This window comes from Heterocephalus glaber, unplaced genomic scaffold (genome assembly GCF_053883595.1).
Source record: "Heterocephalus glaber isolate CG9 unplaced genomic scaffold, H.glaber_assembly_v1.0 deba00000896, whole genome shotgun sequence".
In the NCBI taxonomy this organism is placed as follows: domain Eukaryota; kingdom Metazoa; phylum Chordata; class Mammalia; order Rodentia; family Bathyergidae; genus Heterocephalus; species Heterocephalus glaber.
In genome coordinates this window covers 1,044,488-1,066,328 of record NW_028258170.1, presented here as the reverse complement: position 1 = coordinate 1,066,328, position 21,841 = coordinate 1,044,488, and the positions used below count along the sequence as shown (strand labels likewise).

At 35.1% G+C, this 21,841-nt stretch overlaps 1 protein-coding gene and 1 pseudogene across 1 annotated transcript; both read left to right on the top strand.

Annotated features, from left to right (window-relative positions):
• Positions 1 to 1,411: 1,411 nt before the first annotated feature.
• On the top strand, positions 1,412 to 2,499 carry LOC101699568 (olfactory receptor 10AG1-like; annotated as a pseudogene).
• A 14,953-nt stretch (positions 2,500 to 17,452) lies between these two features.
• On the top strand, positions 17,453 to 18,355 carry LOC101707107 (olfactory receptor 10AG1). Its single transcript, XM_004869915.2, is given in 3 exon segments — positions 17,453 to 17,951; positions 17,954 to 18,045; positions 18,047 to 18,355. Coding segments are annotated over 3 exon segments (891 nt in total). The 5' UTR covers positions 17,453 to 17,461.
• Positions 18,356 to 21,841: the final 3,486 nt, after the last annotated feature.

Sequence of the window (21,841 nt, the reverse complement as noted above, 5' to 3'; positions counted from 1 at the left end):
GGTGTGATAGCATTTTCTAATGCTTGCCTTAAATCTAAAAAGCATGTTTTCTAGAGACAATGTCTAATGTAGTAAAGATGGAGGTGATATTTAATGTAAAGTTACAAGGAGTAATTTCTATTCTTTATGAACCTACTAAACAAAACTATGAAGGGACTGTGGAGCTATGATACTGAACTTTGAAAGTTCGTTAACCTCAAATGAAGATGATAAGTGTAGAATATGACAAACCCATACAATAAACTAAATAAGAGAATAAAAAATGAGTATTTTGTTTAGATTCATTGACTTTCACAAGAACTCTTTACATAAAGTCTGGATATTTAAAATTTTTTTAAGTCAAACAAATATGAAATACTCTTTATAAAAATCAAATATATATCTAGGAAAATAATATAAACCCTAAGTTAAAATCCTGGCATGTATGTGTGTTAGCAAAAAATTATGTAAACTCTTTCATGCTTTCTTCTTTATCCATCACACATCAAATGGGGAAAATAAGATATGTCCATTAAAACTCAAGAGAATAATTTCAGAAATAAAAAGAACATGTTATAATAAATACTTGATATTCATAACAATGGCTCAGAGAAAACTTCAGTTAAAACTCATTACCTAGGAAAAAGTTACTGAGCATCTGTTGTGTTATCTGTACGCTGCCAATATACAAGCTCATATATTCTCTAGATAAAAAGATATTCTGTGATTTGGATCTTTTTGGAAACTGTCCAATCATCCTGTATTATATTAAATTGTCTTTGTGTAGTTTGACTTACATGTGATTCATGTCAGACATATTAATAATAGTGAGAATTTATTTTAAAAGTGAGAATAAGCAAAGGCAGACAGCAAGACACTTGAGGATAGATTTCCTAAGCATAGTTACCAGAATCATATCAACAGTCCAAAATGTTAATATTTTCATTTTTATTAAATATCCAACAGGCCAAGACATTACCAACCATTGCTGCATTATGAGATGTGGTAGATAAATGATCTTGAATTATAATGCATGATTACAATGCTGATTAAGTTATTATGATAGGTCAGTGAAAGCCAAATACAATTTCAAGTTTCTGTGCATGCAGTGATGGTACATCTATAGCTGGCTTACAGGTAAGGGAAGCACACAATGTACCTGAAAAGCCATGTGAGGTATAGTTTATTCATTACCAAAAGTTACACTTAAAATTTTGATGGTGGAAATACTATTGAGAAAATGCAGTAAAAAATATTGCTGCTTCAGTATTCTGTTGATGTGCATAAAAAGACTTATTTGGTTCCAGCATTGGACAGAAAGAATTGAAAATGTATTATTCTAGGTCATAGCATTGTTACTCAAATGAAAATTTACAAAAGATATTAAATACATTATATTTTTAGAATGTAGAAGTCATAACTCTTACAACTCAGTTGTGCTCTTTGATCCTCTAATGGAATTTGAGTCCATATTAGAACTTTATATGATAATTCTCGAGGAACCCTTTCATCCATACGACTGGATAATATGTCAAAGAATATAAATGACATATCTTCCTATTTTTACAGATGAAAAACTAAAAAATGCCACAAGAATCCAATTTCACTTCAATAATGGAATTAATTCTTTGGGGATTTTCTGATATTCCCAATCTCCAAAAGTTCCTTTTTCTGATATTTTCCCTTATCTATGTGATCATCCTGTTAGGAAATGGAATCAGCATTCTCACCACCAGGCTAGACCCAGCACTTCACACTCCCATGTATATTTTCTTTAGTAATTTTTCTTTCTTAGAAATCTGCTATGTATCTGTCACTCTCCCTCGAATGCTCATAGATCTTTGGACACTGAAAAGAAATATTGCTATGGTTGCCTGTCCTACACAGATGTGATTTTTTTCTTACATTTGGAAACATAGAGTGTTTTCTTTTGACTGCGATGGCCTACGACTTCTACGTGGCCATCTGCCACCCTCTGCAGTACCCCCTCATCATGAACCCCAAGCTCTGTAGCCAACTAGTGGCCGCCTTCTGGATCAATGCAATTCCAGTTGCGATAGGGCAGACTTGTCAGATTTTCTCCCTGCCATTTTGTGGATCCAAGCAAATCAATCACTTCTTCTGAGACATCCTACCCTTACTCAAGCTGGCCTGTGAAGAAACTTTCATAGATGAGATGTTAGTCTTTTTAGTTGTTCTGGTGTTTATCATGGTCCCTTTTCTACTCATATTCAGTTCCTACAGTAAAATCATCTCCTGCATCCTGAAGTTGTCCTCAGCCACAGGGCAAGTCAAAGCCTTCTCCACCGCTCCTCTCATGTCATAGTTGTAGCTTTGTTCTTTTCATTTGGAATCATTACCTATTTCAGAGCCAAATCCAAATATTTTTCAAGCATGATAAATTTCTATCTCTTTTCTATACCATCATCACCCCGATGTTCAATCCTATGATCTATGTTCTATGCTCTGAGGAATAAAGATGTCATGAAGGCCTTGAGGAAATTAGTAACTAATATTTAATGCATTTGCTGAGAATTTGAACTGTCTGCTTTCTAGTTTAATTCTGCTATTGTTTAATGAGAAACTCACCTTTAGCTTGCTTACCTGCACTAGTATAGATCATGTTTACTCATTCCTGAGCTTTTTCTTTATGAAACACTTGTGATATCAAGATTGTATCTACAGGCTTTTTTCCAGTAACATAATTTCCAAAAATTTCATATTTAGTGTACTAGTGTACTTCACCAAAATTTATTGATGATTTGAAGATAGGCAAAAAACTATGCAATTTCTTATTTAGCAGTTGATGTCTCATAAATTTTTTCTCTAAAAAAGTAGTAAAAATTTTCATGATTGTCTTCCTCATATAATTATTACTTCCATAAAATTATCTCTCAATAAAAATGACTAGATCTGCAAGTGTTTGTTAGGTGACTATATAAAAATTGCTTAAGATTTTAGGATTTTATCCTTTTTAACAAAGGAAATTTTCTGCTTTATGATGTAGAAAGCACCTAAGGACAGTTTAAAATTTTAATGTGTACAGATGGTGCTGTACAGCAAGTATGATACTTGCCAGAACCCTCAGTATTGATTATGCTGTAAGCAGTGCAGGCTGCAAAATGTTAAATCCCTGGATTGACTTACTTTAAGAAGTAGGTCTGACTAAAGCTACATGACTCACAGAAGCACCTCATGACCACTGTGGAAGCTCACAGGTTAACCTGACCTCCCCGCTAGAGGCCACAGCTGAGGCCAGAGTAATGGCCTATGAAACTGTGGGGCTAATATGAGGTAACATCCTTGGCTGAGGTCAGAGTAATCACCCAAACTCCATTCACACAATCAGTGCCTTCATAGCTTGAAGGACAATCCTCTAATTACAACCACATATTTTGTCTATCTTATTTCTAATTTGAAAATGCTTTGACTTCTCTTCAATGCCTTGTCTACAATGGTTCCCATAGTAATTTAATGCACTGCACATCTATACATTCACCTTTAGCCTGATTGATGAATAATAATAAAATTCAGTGGAAGAGATAGGCCAGGGCCTTTTGCCAAAGGAGCATTGGCCATGCCAGTTCACACTTTCTCTTAATTCTGTCTTCAGTTGTTCTTCAACATTGAGTCACGCATTGGGCAGGTGGGGACCAGAGATTAATGCAGAAGTCCCTGGCTGATAAAAATGCTTCAAAGTGTTTCTGTTCCCTAAAATAGTAAAGTCACTAGAGATAGAGACAGATCTTAAAAGGTAATGGAGCTGGGTACTGGGAAAATGGAGAACATATTTGAAATCTCTCCCTTCTGCCTCTATCCAGCAGCAATATTCACCATATTTTTTTGTCACATCTCATAAGACCAGAAAGAGCAGGGACTTTCAGAACTTCCTCAGAAAGTGCTAAGCAAAATGAAATACTATGTTCAAAGCAAGTGGGATAGTTTGAGAGGGATTGATACAATATGCCTTTCCTCCAATATTTCTTATTTAAACATCCATTGTATGATGTCCTCACCCCTTGTAATATTAAAAAAGAGATAACTGAGAAGAAAGAAAATTAAATGGGAGAGGAATAATTTCTACATTCCTAATCCATACGGGTGCCCATTAGTGTCAGTTGTAAGAGATGTTTTGTAATATAAGCTGGAAAATATTACAGTGAAGAACAAAATACTAAAATACGTTCATGTCTGCTTGTCACCATGAAAAATATGTTCTTACTTGCTGATTTTATCTACAGTGTTATAGGAGATCCTAGATGCTCTATGTAAAAATTTCAACAAAATAAAAGGATTGAAAAGAAAATAATCTAATTTTGGCTGTAAATGACTATATAGAGAAAATAGAATGTACAGTACAAATGGTACAGTCAATAAGAGAAACTATTTTACTTGATATATATAGCCAATGTATTTGAAAAATCACTTTTATTTCCATAGAAGAAAGCAAACCAAAAACGACATCACCTGCTATGTGAAATACCTGAGTAATTTTGGTATGTGCACAGAATGCCTGCTAAGTAATGTATGAAATAGTAAGAGTGAAATTGTAGAGGAGCAAATACATGAATTTCTATCCATGAAAAACACAACTACAAATGGATTTTGTTTTCTTAGGATTTAAAATTTACTGTATTTACCTATTTTTAATCTAAAGAAAGGTTACCAATGGAATCTCAACAGAAGGGTTTCTATAACAGGATTTAATAGAGAACACACCATGTACAGGAGTCAATAAAGAAGAGAAAAATTACTGTTGTGAGCTGTACACAAACTTTAGTGATAAAATTTTATGTCTCTCTTTACTTGAGAGCAAGAAATGGGTATTTTTTAAATTTTATTCAAAATTTTAAAAGATATAATTTTTTGTGTTTAAAAAAGAAACTGCATTTGTCTTGGACAGAAGAAAATAAACTTTTCATTTATATAATTAATGAGATAAAATATCAGAAGTATTAAAGATGCTACAGGGAAATTAATGAATGAAATCTCTATAATTACAGAGTTAATAAAAGTCATTTAATTTCCATATAAAAGAAGGTCACAGAAATGATAGTAAAATAAGGCATGCTTCCAAGTCCAAGGGTTCTGCCATCCATAGAATCAACAAACTGCAAATCAAAATTATTTCTAATAATAAAAAATTTCATTTTACTGAACAAATACTGACATTTTTGTCATTTTTTCCAAACTATTTAGTACAATAACTCATATAACATTTACACTGTACTAGGTATTAGAACTAATGTAGTCATGAGATAAAGTATACTAGGGGAGTATGTAGGGTTTGTAAAAATATGCAGGGTTCATACTGGAGTTGTGGGTGTCTAACGTGTCTTTTGTATCTAAAGTGTTGTGGGAAATTGTAGAATTTAACTATCTAGTTGTAAGAATTGATCACAAGAAGTTTGATAACTAAGAAAATTAAGAAGTCATTTCTGGGAAATTCCACAAGTCTGTTTGTTAAAAGAACTCCAGGAAACTTTAAGAGACATTGAAAAAGTTTCATGGGAGAAAAACAGGTTTTCCTAGTTTTCTTATTTACCATTGCCCAGGATCAGAGGACCATTACCCAATGACTCTACAGGTGGTGAGAGAGATATGACTCACTATGCACATCTGTGATATTTGTGGTGGGCCGGTGGGCTTGATTTCTGCTGAAGTTGCCCTGCTGTCTTGATACCATCTGATAAGAAGAGGGCTGCGGTGTGCTCTTTGATGTATGGGATTGGTGAATGGAAACGGGGGTCTTGTAAATTTGCCTGTAGTTTTTATGAGTCACTTAAAGTCACTGGTTAACTCCAGAGGTTAAAATCAGAAAAACAATAGCCAGAATAACTAAGCTGGTTTCCTACCTGTATAAAAGCCTTACTTCTTTCCTTTGTGATTGTCAAATAGTGTCAGAGGAGTAAACTTCTGCTTGTCCCCCAGGCTGTCTCCTTTTCTTTCTATAAAGGTTGGTTCTCTCCAGGGTCTCAGGTCTCCCTTTAGAGAGACCACCCACAAGTGGCACCCCAACAGGGACCTCGAATCCTCTCAGCAAAATACAGCAAAATACAGCAAAAGGATTTTATAATTTGGCTGAGTTCAAGGAGGGCTTGTCCGAGGATAAATGGAGTGAAGTGCTTGCTTGTGTTCAAAAGGCTTATAGAAAAGGATTAATGATTGATGACAGGCTTTGGGAAACTGCGAATGCAATCCAGCTTGTCTTTCATGGTGCTGAAGGCTTAACTGCATGAACAGAGTTATCAGATCAGGCTAAATTAGCTCTTAAAGAACAAGGTTTAATTGAGGAAGATGAGAAAAATGCAACAAATGATGTAATTCAAATTATACCTCAGGATAAGGATGATAAATCTGATGAAGGATTTCCTTGTCCTTTGGCTCCTTTACCTCCCCCTCAAGTTATACCCTCAGCTTCTTCTATGCTAACTCCAGCCAAAGAAAACATTAGAAACCTTTGTTCCTCAGCACAAGGCCCCAAAATGTCTAATAAAACTATGCCCATGCAACAAGATCTTTTAGGACCCATAGATCAGCCTATGCCATTAGTTAAAAACAATAATAAATCTTTAAAAGCCAAATCTAAGAAACAGCCCATGATAAAATCATATCCTCTCTGAAATCACAAAAGACAGAAATTTAATGTTGATTCTTCTTCCTCCTCAAAAAGTAGCTCAGGGGAAGATGGCAGCAAGGGGAAGGTGAGGCATTGGCGACCAAAGTGCCTGTGCGGGCTGATGCAGAGTAAAGATGGCTCACCATGGCAGCAGGGGGTAGCGGGCACCCAGTGTTGAGTGAACATAATGGGCTCCCATGAGCTGGCGTGATGGCTGCTGCATGTGCTGCTCTGCCTATACCACGCACTGTCCGCCCAGCTGCATGCCCACTTCGGAGCCTGGACATTGGCCTGGAGGTGCCGCCACTGCCATGGTCCTAGCACTGCTCAGCTTCATGTGGCAGGAGTCCCTGGTGCCCAGGAGACCCTGGTGCCACTGCATTAGGGCCCACACGGGCTCCGCCAGCCTGGCCCAGATGCACTGGCACTTGGACGGCCTCATGCTGAGGAAGCTGCCGGTACATGTAGGGCTGATGCTGGCCAAAGATGAACACAGCCTGTCAGATGTGGTGAGCTTGGTGGTGTAGGCCATAGCAGTGGACATCTCATATATCAGTGTGTATGAGCACCAAGGTATTTTCAAACAAAAATAATTCCAGACAGATGGATGTTACTTATTATCCTCCATTTGTCAAATTCTGTTATTTACATGTATACATTGATACTCATTCCAAATTCATATGGGCCTCTGCTTGTATAGGAGAATCAACTAAACAAGTTATTGTTCATTTATTAGAATGTCTTGCTATAATGGGAGTTCCTGGATCTATAAAAACAGATAATGGACCTGTGTATACTAGCTTAAAGTTTAAAAAATTTTTACAAGAATATCATATTAAACATGTTAATGGCATTCCTTATAATCCTCAGGGATAGGCACTTGTAAAACAAGCTCATCATATGTTAAAATTACAATTAAATAAAATAAAAAAGGGAGAATACGGGGAAAAGAAAATTGATTCCTTAGGTGAAGGACAAAATGTAACCTATAAGAAATTTATGAAACAATTAATACAAACACCACATCAACTTTTACATATTAATTTATTTACATTAAATTTTTTTAATTTGCCACAAGGAGACATTGACTCTTGGGCTGAGAAACATTTTAAGGAAATTGATTCAGAATTACCTCAACCAGTCTGGGTAAAATTAGATCATGATAATTGGACACCAGGACAAATGCTTGCAAAGGGGAAAGGATATGCTTGTATTTCCACAGAGGGCAGAACAACCGAAATCTGGCTTCCTGAAAGAAGAATGAAATTCTGGAATCAAGACATTAGCCTGGACAATGGGTCTCCAAGAATAAATAGTGCTTAAACGATATTTAAGCACTATTTCAGAAAGATTGGAAGAAGAGGTTGTTCAAAAAATTAGAAAGCTCTCTCTTAAACCAAAGAGAAAAAGAAAGAAAATGTCTCATGCTAAATACCATTCCAAACTCCCTGACTGGAATATGTTAACTAATCTGGTAACAAAGGCTCAAGACTACATGTCATCTATGGGCCCAGGCCCCCCTGAGCCTAGACACTCAGTACTTTTCTTCCTTACTATGATATCTCTATTAAATTCATCTACTGCTCAGGTAGGTATAAATATGTTGGATTGTGATAATTTGGCCCCTCAAAATGGTACTAGTACTATTGTAATTAAAGATTGGATAAATGTAAAAGCTATAATATATATTTATGATTCCTTTTGACCTCTCCCTCTCTATTATAACAAAATGTTCTTAGATTCAAACAAAAACTTTTATAAAGTCCAAGAGGTAAAAAGGAAAACTGATGGGTTACTTTTGTTGGAAATGATAATGTTTACTATATTGACCCATAATTTGACATTTATTAACAAAAAATCATATATAATGATGGTCATGTACCTTTACCATCAAGATGATTTTATACATGTGAAGGAGTAATGTTTAATTATATCCCTGCCTACTTGTCTGAGACTCGGTGCTGCCTAAGTCACTTGGCAATAATATTGCCAGATCGAACTGATTTGATAACACCCCCAAAAATTTAAATGTTGGTCACCCTATACTGAACCAGGGTGTGATGATGATGTAGGTCTCTTGACAGATGCCCAAGTGATACCTATGATAGTATCTGTGCTTGCTCAGCCTGCCATAGAAATTCATGCAAAAAGGCTGTACAAAAATTGATGTGTAAGGTGGTCAAAGGTCTAAATGCTACCTCATCTGCCTTGGTATTAATTAATCAGGAGTTACAAGAACACCAACAGGCTATACTAGACAACAGGGCAGGAATAGATTATTTGCTCTTGTTCCATCATCAAGGACATGAAAAAATTTTTAAAAAGTGTTGTTTTAATATGATTGACAATAGCCCAGGGATTCAAGAAAAAATAAAACAATTAGAAGAATTGACAGAGAAAATACATAATGAAAAATTAGGATGGGATTTGTTTCAATGGTTAACCCAATTGTTGCCTAATATGCAATGGTTAAAACAGCTTTTTCTTGTAGTCATAATTGTTATCATATGTTTGTTGTTATCATGTTGTGGCATACAATGCCTACCTTACTGTATGGGATTGTATACCCCCCCAAAAAGGAATTACTTATATGCTAAAACAAAAACAGAAACCATCTCTATTCCCTTTACACAATGATTGATGGATTTAAAGATGATTTTTTCAATATTATTTCCTCTTTTACTGTATTCCTTGCTGTTTTATAAAATTATAGAAGGACCGAAGATCGAATTGAGCCAGCATAAGACGTCTACCTTTCTGGCCTTTGAAGATCCTGTCTCTTGATCTTCTCAACGTTATAATGAAGAATTTAGCCTAAATAAAATAAAAAAGGGGAGTTGTGGGAAATTGTAGAATTTAGCTATGTAGTTGTAAGAATTGATCACAAGAAGTTTGTTAACTGAGAAAATTAAGAAGTCATTTCTGGGAAATTCCACAAGTCTGTTTGTTAAAAGAACTCCAGGAAACTTTAAGAGACATTGTAAAAGTTTCATGGGAGAAAAACAGGTTTTCCTAGTTTTCTTATTTACCATTGCCCAGGATCAGAGGACCTTTACCCAATGACTCTATGGGTGGTGAGAGAGATATGATTCACTGTGCACATCTGTGAAGTTTGTGGTGGGCCAGTGGGCTTGATTTTGGCTGAAGTCACCCTGCTCTCTTGATACCATCTGATTAGAAGAGGGTTGTGGTGTGCTCTTTGATGTATGGGATTGGTGAATGGAAATGGAGGTCTTGTAAATTTGCCTGTAGCTTTTAGGAGTCATTTAAAGTCACTGGTTAACTCCAGAGATTAAAATCAGAAAGACAATAGCCAGAATAACTAAGCTGGTTTCCTACCTGTATAAAAGCCTAACTTCTTTCCTTTGTGATTGTTGAACAGTGTCAGAGGAGTAAACTTCTGTTCATCCCCCAGGCTGTCTCCTTTTCTTTCTTTAAAGGTCAGTGCTGTCCGGGGTCTTAGGTCTCCCTTTAGAGAGACTACCAACAAATTGTCTTTGAACCAATAACACATAAATGTCCAGGGACTATTGTGTGATTATACAGAACAAGATAAAAAAAAAGTTGCAAGCATTTAAAATAATTGTTAAAGAATTTTCAAGAAATCTAGCCTGCAAATCATGAAGTTATTTAGGGAAATTTAAGAAGTCAGTAAACTGGTATACAATATCCATGTACTAATATATTAGAAAATCTAACACTGAAATCTTGTCAGTGATCTTTCATATGATCCCTAAATTCTGTGTGTGTGTGTGTGTGTTTGAGAGAGAGAGTATTTAATTTATCAGGTTTATTCTAAACTTGTTGGGAGGAAGCTGGAAGATAATTGTCAGGTATTGTGTGAGAAATAAGGTACTAGGATGAGTCTACTGGACACTATGCTTTATTTTAATGCTGCAGATAGTTTGACATTAATATTACACAAGTGATAAAAACAGCCTAACATCAACCTAGAACACAAGGCTAACGCCAAACTAAAACACTGCAGAAGACTGTAAAAAAACATGTTCATTTCACCTACTTCTCATTTAATAGAATATAAATATGGAATACAAACAGAAAATGGAACTAGGTGACAACTTGATAGTTACTCCCTATCTTTTATAAAATAGAAACTGCTAAGTAATCCTGAAACCTAAACATCAAAAATAACACTAGAAAATGTTCATATTTAGCATATATTGTTTGTGGATTTGGCATGAGGAAAATAACTTTAATACAATTAGTATTGGTGGAAAGCATTGTTATGCTAAGCTGCATTCATTAAAATGTGCTCTTCGACCAAACAAGGCATTTACAGTGAAACTTTGCACTCAAAGGTTTAAATTCATCTTACCTGAAGAAGAGCTCCAAATCCCAAACACAGAAAACTCAAGACAAAACATGATGAGGAACATGAAAGAATGCTTCACAGGGGTCCAAGAGGAAAAAAGTGATACATTAGTAACAAACAGATTAAAAATTAATACCGTGTAAACTAGATCAATATAGACCAGCCTAATATATGTTTGTATTAAATAAACCCTTCAACATAGCAAATTTACCCTTTGGGATGAGGATGTAGGAGTTCAGAGAGAGGAATAGAGAGAGAAAGAGAAGGAAGAGAGGGAAAGATTAGAAGTGAGGCTAGAGGACAAAGGAAAATCATGCAAACTTTGGAAAACTGTTGAAGACAAGAGGAAAAGACAGAGTGAAGGAACAAACATAAGAAAAGAACAAACTCATAGCACTAGGGAAGCTAGAAGCTGTCTGTATTCACTTTAATGAACATCAAGAGAAGGAAATAGAAAGAATAAAAATATGAAATAGGTCAGGAGAAGAACAAAAAGGGAAAGAAGTGAAGAACAAGAAGGGAGAATGTAAAAAAGAAAACAAAGGCCTGCTTCATGGTATGTGTCTGCTGCTGTGATAGACAACATGGGCAGCAGTGTGTAGATGTAAGTCGATTAGTATCAGCAAGCCAGCTGCAGTCCCCTGAGATTAGGGCTGATCACGGAAAGGTACAAATTCCCAACAACATATGTCATCATATTGTATACCTAAAATGTACCAATGCATTTAATGAATACTAAAAAATGGTTATACTGGACAAGATCAATGACTTCCATCAAAGTGACAAAAATATTTTTGAAGGACTAAGAAAAGTGAAGAGTAGGAAGAAAAAGAGGAAGAGGAAGAGAACAGGTGAAGAAGGAGGACCCCAATACTGCATGTGTGTAAGATATGACTCACAGGTCACCTGGTGCTGCCTGTGAACCAGAACAGCACATGGCAAGCACCTGCCTGTATGTAGGGTGGCTACCTGTCCCAGGACGTTTCTGAGGCAAACAAGCTATAGACAGTCTTTTCTATTATATGAGAATAAATCATTGTGTAGAAATATTTACTAATTAAAAAATATATACATAATTTTTATATTTTCTTCTAATGCTATATTTTCTTTAATGAACGTGGGATTACAATTTTAAAAGACCGAGTGCATTGTATCATTTTTGTCATGTGGTAATTTTTGCATGAGCCAACTAAAACTTATGAATTCTTTTTTGCCTTTAAAAATAAATAAAAATTGCCAAACTAAATATTAGTAAGGGTAAGTGAAATTCTTTACATGTGTGAAAAATATTTTACTTTTTAATAATGGAAAAACAGAAAACAAGGCTCATATAATTTGTAACATTTTAAAAAAATAAATAAACTTTTGTTTTTAGTGAAGATGTACAGAAGAACCTGCAGAAAATATTAAATTCATAATCACAGGTATCTGAATGCTATCAATTAAAAAAATTGTTGACTATTAAAAATAAGGCTAAGTAACAGAAAGAAACCACACTTGATGCAACATTTAATTTACTCTCTTGCAGGTTAAGGAACATCGCACTTTCATTTCATTGCAGAAATTGACACTAATGCACAATTTATTGTTTGCTTCAAGAAATAAACAAAATATGGCATTAGTCAACATATCCAGATGCAAAAATGCATATATGCTCATGAAAGTCTGAGACTTTAAAGGTCTATGTCAATGGTCTTGTTATAAAGTTTATTGGCATGTATGATGGAAGTTGCATAATCTCCCTCTATTGAAGTGATAACTTTCCTTCCTTCTCCATGAACTGTTTTTTAATTTCTTTGGTGTATTTTATTATTTGTATTTAATTTTTCTTGATATGTAAGACACCACTCATGAGATCAAATAACACTTTAAGATGTAATTTGTATTTTTTATTTATCAATGGTTTTAATTTTACTTAGGGGGAACTGTTTCTTTTAACCATGCTAGATTAGTTAATTTTAAATAGCTCTGTGTGTGCATGTGTGTGTGCTTGTGTGTGTGTACTTTCCCGCCTAAATGTTCAGTCTGTGATTAACTTTTGTTGCACCAAAAGTCTAAAATTTCATCTTTAGAAGAGTTTCGTTGTTTTCCTGTCTAAACTATTTATTGTCTCATCGAATGTTCTTCATTATTATTAACTCTTGAGAAAATTTGTTCTTTCTTTGAAGTGTATACAGTTTTTATAGTCAAATTTCATGAATTGGGTATAATCTCTTCATTAAACAATACACAACTGTTTGAGTCTTTTCTGGGTGTCATATTCTACATGACAAGAACATCTTCCCACCATGTCAACACCACACTGACAGTGAGTTTCAGACATTTTCTCAGTCCAGCTGCCTCTCCTATATGCACCTGTAGTCGCTTACTCCTGGTGGCATCTCACTACCCTCTGTTCCCATGGCAGAACCCTCTGCCTGCTTCTTTTTCCATTCCACCAACTCTGGGGCATGACCCTTAAACTTTCCTACTTGCTCTGCACAATCACAGTGTATTGGGGTTCATCTCACGGAAATAGTTTCCATTCATAATCCAAACCATTAGAAGTCACTAGTTAATTATATGTGAGAAACATTATTCAATGAATGGCAGGAGAAATTTAGCTTCAAGTGAACATTTTTAAACTGTCTAAGTGATGGCAAAGTTGCTATTCACAGGTTTGAAATCTGCAAGGAACAGAATCTTTTCCAGTTGTTTTTCCCAAGACCTGGGCTTGTCTTACTCCAGACTCTCAGTTTTCCTCAGTGAACTTTACTGTTACAGTTTAAGACAGCTACAACACAGGCTCGCCATGAATATGTATCAGGGAACCTTGGATAGAGAATGAAATGTTTAAAGAGATGTGTTTAAATGCCCAGTCTAATAGAAGCAGAAGCTCCACGCGGACCATTCATAGTAGTTACAGTACTAAGTGGTTACCTGTCCATTTGGAACAGTCTTACACTGAGTTTGTGTCTAAGAAAGAAGATGCACGGTGGACTCTCTCTTGACGGGGACCATGAAGTTGGCATATTCTGAGCAGTGAGAGTCAGCTAGATGAAACTAAATAAAGCAAATCAGTAGATGGTACAGAGAGGCCTTTAGCAACTTCAATGCTAGTGGGAGAAGTCCCCAGGGGGCAGACAAATCTACTTATGCTTAAAGAGCACTGTGTGTTATACAGAACTGAGGATCTTTAAAGTACATTGGATATTTTTGCTGATACATGTGGCTTAACCTAAAGTCATTAAAATATTTAAATACTTAAAGGCTTACAGTGAGACAAAAATCAGGACTAGTCCATAAATGAAAGATAATTATGAGTTACTTTATACTTATATCTAGATTTAATTGATAATATATTTAAATTAATAGTTAAGGCATAACAAGAAATGTTTTTATTTATTAAAGAAGTTCACATGTATTATTACACAAATTTATAACTTTATAATAAAAACTACTGATATTTAATCACTTAATTACAGAAAACTATATGAACTGATGTATTTATTAATCATAGAAGAATCTGTTTTGAGACAATACTTTGTAACAAATGCATTGATCTATTCAGTCCTGGTTATTTTTATTAAGACTTTTAAAATGAAACAATCCATGAAATAATTTTACAACACTTTGGGAGTATAAGGAATATATTTTAAAGATAAATAATAACTTTATGGAAGTCATTTATGAAACAATAAAAAGTTTTAAGTTTAAAATCATTACTTAAACTTACTTGAGGCTTTAAGTTTTTAAAGTAATGCAAATTAAAAAAAAAAACAGAAACCGGTAATTTCCAATGTTTGGCTGAATTATGGTATTACTTAGTATACACTCTCTTCAGTGTTTGCACTGGGGGGGGTGGAGGTTTAAATTAAAATAAAAGTATTAGAATATTAAGTACTGTTGGCCATAATTAATAAGAAATTGAAATCTAAAAAGGAAGAGTAATGTAGATAATTTTCTGAGAACACACTGTGTCAATTTCTATTCCTTCTAATTTGTTCTCCTAGTGAGTAAAAAACACACAAATGATATTTATTTAATGCTATCTATTAGTAATTTCATCACCAAAATTTGATGGTCAACAATTTTAAAATACATTTTATTAGTCCCAAACATTATTATAATAGCAATGAAACTATTTATGCTAAGAAGTTCCATCACAAAAGTGAAACATAGTGAATTTTTGTTCTTCACCACATTAATCATTTTGTCCCTCCTAAAACTGACTGTTTCATTTAAATAGTGATTCTACCTCATTACTGAAGCAAATACAGAGTGCCATGTATGGTTTGCAAGCATTTTCTAGGACCTATGTCCTACACACATCTAGTGTAATAAAATCTCAAGACCCTCACCTCTGAGATAATCTAGTGTCAGTGAAATAAAAACATACAGAAATAGACCAAATTTCAGTACAATGCACTGGACAGTGATTTGAACTGTTGGTATAAGAACCACAAAAGAAAGAGAATTAATGTAAAAAAGATAAAAATATCATGGATCTATCATCTTGATAGTTTGAGATTTTCTTGAGAGTTTTGATGATTTAACTAAAATCTCATTATATTCCCATAAAAAATACATCATGGAAAGGGAAATTAACTTAGAGAATAGTTTTTCATTTACCCAAGACAATGAGAAAATTCAGAAAAAATGAAAGTTACTTTTTAATAAAATAACAAATATTTAATATTCCTATAAAAGTTACAATGTCATCAGGTTATTTCATGTATATCATCATTAATTCATATAAATTATCCCGAGTGTTGTGTAATCATTAACCTACTTTGTAGCTAACTAAACTATGGAACTGGAGCATGTAGCAATTCCTATGAATGGAAGCAACACTCAAATTCTGGGACATCTCTGTAAGATTATCTTGTCATCCAGGACCCTACAGTCACTCTATGTTTCATGGGCAAAGCCAAGGTGGAGGAAAAAATAATGCAAGCTGAGATCAGTGATCAGCCAGAGACACCTTAGCAGAGTACAGAACCTAAGAAGGCAGTTGCTCTCAGGATCGTGCAAGTAAAAGCCCTGCACCAGGAATCTTCATTTCTTTATTTTTACTTTTTTACCAAAGTAGTTCACTTCACTAACCAGAGTCCTATCCCTGGTAAAAAGAAAGTATAGAAAAATTAATTGCCAGAAGTGCAACACAATAATAATACTAAGTAAATTTTTTCTAAGCAATGAATCACCACCTCAGGGACTAATGGCTTACTTTCCTATATGGTGCACATAATTAAAATATAAAACCATCACTAATAATCACTTCAATATTGATCAATGACATTTTCATTAAAAAATGTCATTTAATTGTGACAAATAAGAAACACAAGAAATGCAATATATTTGTTTTTTTCTTACAAATAAAGTTAAGTCTCATACTCAAATAAATAAAGAATATTTTATTTTTAATCATAAACCTATGAGCATTTGTCAAACTATTCATTGTTAGCATCAATGTCTTTATTTCTAACAAAGAGTGAGTTTATAATTGTTTACCTAGAGAGCTGACAATGGGGAAGAAACAGATTGTGGTATACAGAACACAGAGTTTAACATGACAGCCAGTATCTTTCTCTCCACCTGCCCACACTCACACCTACATTACCACCTGCCTCAGTGGGCCTCTTGGTTCTGGCTGATCACCCTCCTCATTGTTTCCATCTGAATCCATGTTTCCAGGCTCTTCTTACTGAAAGTGCCCTATTATATGTCCTACTTATTATGAGACCAAAGACTTAATTTTGTCAAAAAATATTTTTTTCAATTTTTTTGAATTATCTGTGATTATGATTTTCTGAAAGAGAAAATTATGCTCATATCAACTAATGAGGAAATGAAGAGTTGAAAGAAGCAAAGAAAATATTTATTTCACAAAACTAAAGGGAATTTGAAAGTTTGCATCATGACTAAATAATAAAACTTTTTAGGAAATAAATATATATGTCTACATTTACAATCATGTAACATATGCATGTATTAAAATATAACAACATTCTTATTTAGTATATACAATTTTATATTGCTTTATATGAATTTTAAGAAAAGTAAAAATGTACAGGAGAAAACATTCCATCACATAGTGCTAATAAAGCATAGTAATTAGAATTCATGAGGAATTAAAATACGATTTCAAAAAGTACAATAAGTTAAAATTGATATTACGTGACAAACCCATGGACTTATCTTCAGTAATTGACCATTTTTCCACTGTCTGTGTTGCATACACCATGGTTCAGTTTGTCCTGAGTCACTCAGAAGGCAAACTGAATGATTCAGAAGAAATTTCAAGAAAATGCACAGAGTGGTAATCAGCATTATCTAAATTAGCAAAATGTGTTGAACGAGAATAGTAAAGGTCTTACATTGGTAAAAATGATCAAGATCATAAAAATGAGGTGAGTGAGCTTATTCATATAGAGAATAGGCATCTCTTTCACTAGTAAAATAAAAATAAAAACATGTACTGAGTTTAACCTCTTCCCAGATGAATAGCCCAGGAAAGAAACCCACCAGAAGAAAATCTCACTGAATGGATGGAATTTGTTCTTTTGGGATTTGGTCATGTTCCCCACATACAGTGGTTTCTGTTTGGATTGTTCTTCATCATCTGCGTCACTGTGTTGTTAGGAAATGGCACCACAATACTAATAATGAAAGTGGAGCCTTCTCTCCAGACCCCCATGTACTTTTTCCTTGGCAATTTCTCCTTTTTGGAAATCTGTTACATGTCAGTGACTCTCCCCAGAATTCTCATGAATCTTGCGACCCAGAGAAGAACCATCTCTTTAGTTGCCTGTGCTGCACAAACATGCTGAATCCTTATATTGGGAGCCACCGAGGGTTTCCTGCTGGCTGTGATGGCTTATGACTGCTATGTGGCCATCTGCAGCCCTCTACACTACCCTTTAGTCATGAACCACAAGGCCAGCACCAAGCTGGTCATTGGATCCTGGGTCAGCGGCATTCCAGTCCAGGTAGGGCAGACATTCCAGGTTTTCCTTCTCCACTTCTTTGGTTCCAACCACGTCACTTCTTCTGTGACATCCCCCCACTGCTTCAGCTGGCCTGTGGGGAAACCTTCTTGAATCAGTTCATGGTCTACATATTTGCTGTGTTGTTTTTCCTCACTTGCATTTCTGCTAATCCTTATTACCTATAGCAAAATCATTTCCACAGTGCTGAAGTTGCCATCAGCCACAGGTCGGTCCAAAGCCTTCTCCACCTGCTCCTCTCATCTTGCAGTTGTGGTCTTATTCTTTGGATCAGACATTATTACATATTTAAGACTGAAGTCCACCCAATCCTCAGGATCTGACAAAGTGCTTTCTGTTTTCTATACTATTGCGACTTCCATGTTTAACCCCATGATTTATAGTCTAAGGAATAAGGATGTCATAATGGCACTGAGGAGATTAATATATAAATAATATGTTCGAAGAAAACATGAATTTTCAGGACTTGCTTTTTATGTATATATAATAAAATTTCAAAATATATCTATCTTCTGTTCTTCATCTTATCTATCTTTATAGTGATGAGGTTTGCCATATTAAACTTTATAAGCCCAAGAGATACTTCTCCCTATAAGAATTATGAAAGTGTCATCAAATCATAAATAATTCCATTAATAATTCTACAATTGTTTTGTGTAATAACCATTATCAAAGGAACTATTGGCACTGATGATGCAATTGATTGAGTTATACACTAGAGATGGTTATTATGCTATAATGTACATTACAAGTGATATAATTCATTTCCATACATATCTGCAATCTTTCTAAAAGGAATACGGGTAAAAAAAAACAGTAAATGAAACACATACAGATATATTTTGATCTAAAAGCAGCCAATCTAAAAGGTTAATTCTTAGCTAAAGATCAATATTTTGGAGTACGTAGTTTTGAAAGTAGGCTGGTACAACAAGAGCAGTGAATATCATTGATGTTTAATACATACATAAAATTAATTATTACTATGTGGTGTGTCACAGAATTTCTTAGAATAAATATTTCTAAAAGTATGTAGAGAGAGCCAGGCATATTGATATAAGACTATAATCCAAACACACTGAGGAACTGAGGCAGAAGAATTACAATTTTGAGTCCAGGCTGGAGAACACAGTGATATAGTAAGATTATACATTGGAAAGGGAGTTAGCTTGGGAGGAAAAGACTATTTTCAGTCACCAGTACCAAATTAAATAGAAAAATGTACTTAAAAAGAACTTATTTCATGTGTATCAAAGTCAATATGGCCTCATCAAAATCACATTTATCTGGAGGTGCTTCAGAAAATCACTATGAATCTTGGACAGTGCAACAATCAAAAGTTATTTATAATGGGAGAATAAAAGGAAGAAAAATATAGTAGAAAACGTTCAAATAAATTTCCAGGCAGATGAGGAACATCAGTCTACTGCAAGTAGAAAGGGGTGATGGAAGTTTTATTTATGTTTTTCTCCTTGTCCCTATTTTCAAAAGTAACAAAAGAAAAATTGAGAGAAGCCAGTTTGGCAAGAGCAATGATGACTCTAGTAAGAATAACACATTGGTCTGGTGTGGTGGTATACATCAAATGCAGCCAAACTGCCACGAGACAGCTGGCTGCCCACCTCAGGAAGCAATGCCATGGGAAGAATTCTGTGTAGTATTACACATGCTCCTGACAGATGGGCTACTCTTCACTGGCTCTACTCAGACAGAGGGTGAAGACTGGAAGTTCACGTGCTGAGACCCTGTATAGCCTCCCACTGTGTCAATGTGGTCCCTTGGTACTTGAGCCCATCCAACTGTGACTGTGGTAGCAGAAAGAGGCTGGATGGCAGCTACAGGATGGGTCAACTCTCCACTGGTCCATTACAGATCTCCTCTACTGAGGTCAAATTCACATGGGAATCACTCGCATGGGAAACACATGCCTCCACTTTCTGTGAGCATTCCATAAGATCTAGTCACATTTCTGTGATTGACTTTCCACCATAATCTTTCCAATCCCTGACTGTTTAGTCAATCCATTAGCTTCCACCAATGGATGGGTCCACAACCTCCTCTCAGGCTATTTCTCCTTCCAAGTACACTGCTGAGAGTTTTGTCCCTGGGTGTACACTCTTCTCCAGTCTCATATACTGATAGCCCCAGAAGTGGTGATGTTATTGCTAGCTTCTGATCTGTAATGATTCCTGTGCATCACATAGCACCATGGAAATGACTCTGTACCAGACATCCCTGCCCAGGATTAGGAGGCTGTGGGTGGCACAAGCTCCTTGGCCATCCATAATTCAGTGGGATTATATTAGGGACTGACCAAAGCTTTATGTGGCTCAAATGGGCATGTCACATAGCTGAATAGACTCAAGTCTTGGTCCATGAAGCAGCAGGGCCCTGCTGAGTTAACTTCCAGCCAAGGTCAGCTCGACTCCTACTAAATTCTTTTCCTCTGAATTACCTATCTGTTCTCTTCAGCAAGATATGCTAGTGCCTCCCTTTTACAGCCCTGCCTGCCATATTCACTGTCACAAGGAAGCATACCCTGTTCCCTTCCTTCCCATGCTTGTAAAGAATAAATACTGGATGTCTTGGTGAATTTTGGCTTTGCTTCCCAGAGCATCTTAGATCAGCATAAGTTCCATCTGGAGCCTGAATGTCAGGCCCCATTTGGGCATAACTAAACATTCAGGGTCTACTCTAGTTCTGTCGGCCGCACCAATTCCATGGAATCCCTGGAATTTTGGATTTTGTGATGTTGTTTACAAACTCAGTTTCTCTAATAAGAGCACTACAGAAATGAGCCATTTTATGTTAAGAAAGGATAATAGTTGATGAATTTGAAAGAATTAGTTTTATCTAACCAGAATATCTTTGTGTTGTCACAGATACTCTTTAATGTTCCCTTCACATGGACTTTGGATTCTGATGTGCATACTCCCCTTTATTTCTGAGGTATTCTAGTTGTGACTTGTCTCTATTTTCTTTTCAGTCCTCAAAAGCTATATAATGTTTTGAAGTTTACATATAACGAGTTTTTTGTCTTTCAGTTTATAAAATCTCAATTATTTCTGCTTTTTAATTTTGTTCCTTCTGCTTAATTTGCTTCACATCATTATGCTTTCTAAATTTATTGAGATTGAACCTTAGATTATTAAATTTAGGTCTTATTGTAATATTCTAATAGAAATAATAAGTGCTCTACAACTTCTACCATGTATTGTTTTAGATTTTATATGCCCCATTGATATTAAAATAGACTACAATAATTCAAAGATCTCCAAATACTTGAATAGAAAAAGCATGGTTCTTAATAATCTATGAGTAAAATAAAAACCTTAGTGACTTTTTAAAAAATAAAACAAAATATACTGTCTTAAATTTTGTAGAACATATGAAAGTATTGCTTAGATGGAAAAGTATAGAGCTAAATGATATTATATGAGTGTGCTGCACATGGTCGTCCACATCACAACACATACAAATTAATAATGTCCATTTTCATTTTCTCATTCCACAAAAATCCCTGGCAAATGCCTTTTCTAATCTGGATCAAAACTTACGGAGAACATGGAGTAAAATAATCTTGGCCTTCCCTGATTACTTATACACAGGTTGTCATTATTTATGACAATAATCTTGGAAATTACAGTCCCCTCATTCTACTTGAAGTTGCTGTGCCTTCTCCCATAGTCATAATGGAGCTGCCTGCCTTCCAGCATGTGGAGGCCTGGTCAATCTGTTCCATGCAGCTGAGACCATAGGGAAGGGGTGATTACAAAAACACAGCACATTAATGTCCTTCTCACTGAGGTTGCTTAAGGTGTCTCAAACATCTTGTAATTGAGAGGTTGAACTTTTGATTACAAAGAAAACCAAACCCCAAACCCCAAATTCATACTTTAAGAAACTCAAAGATGCATCAGT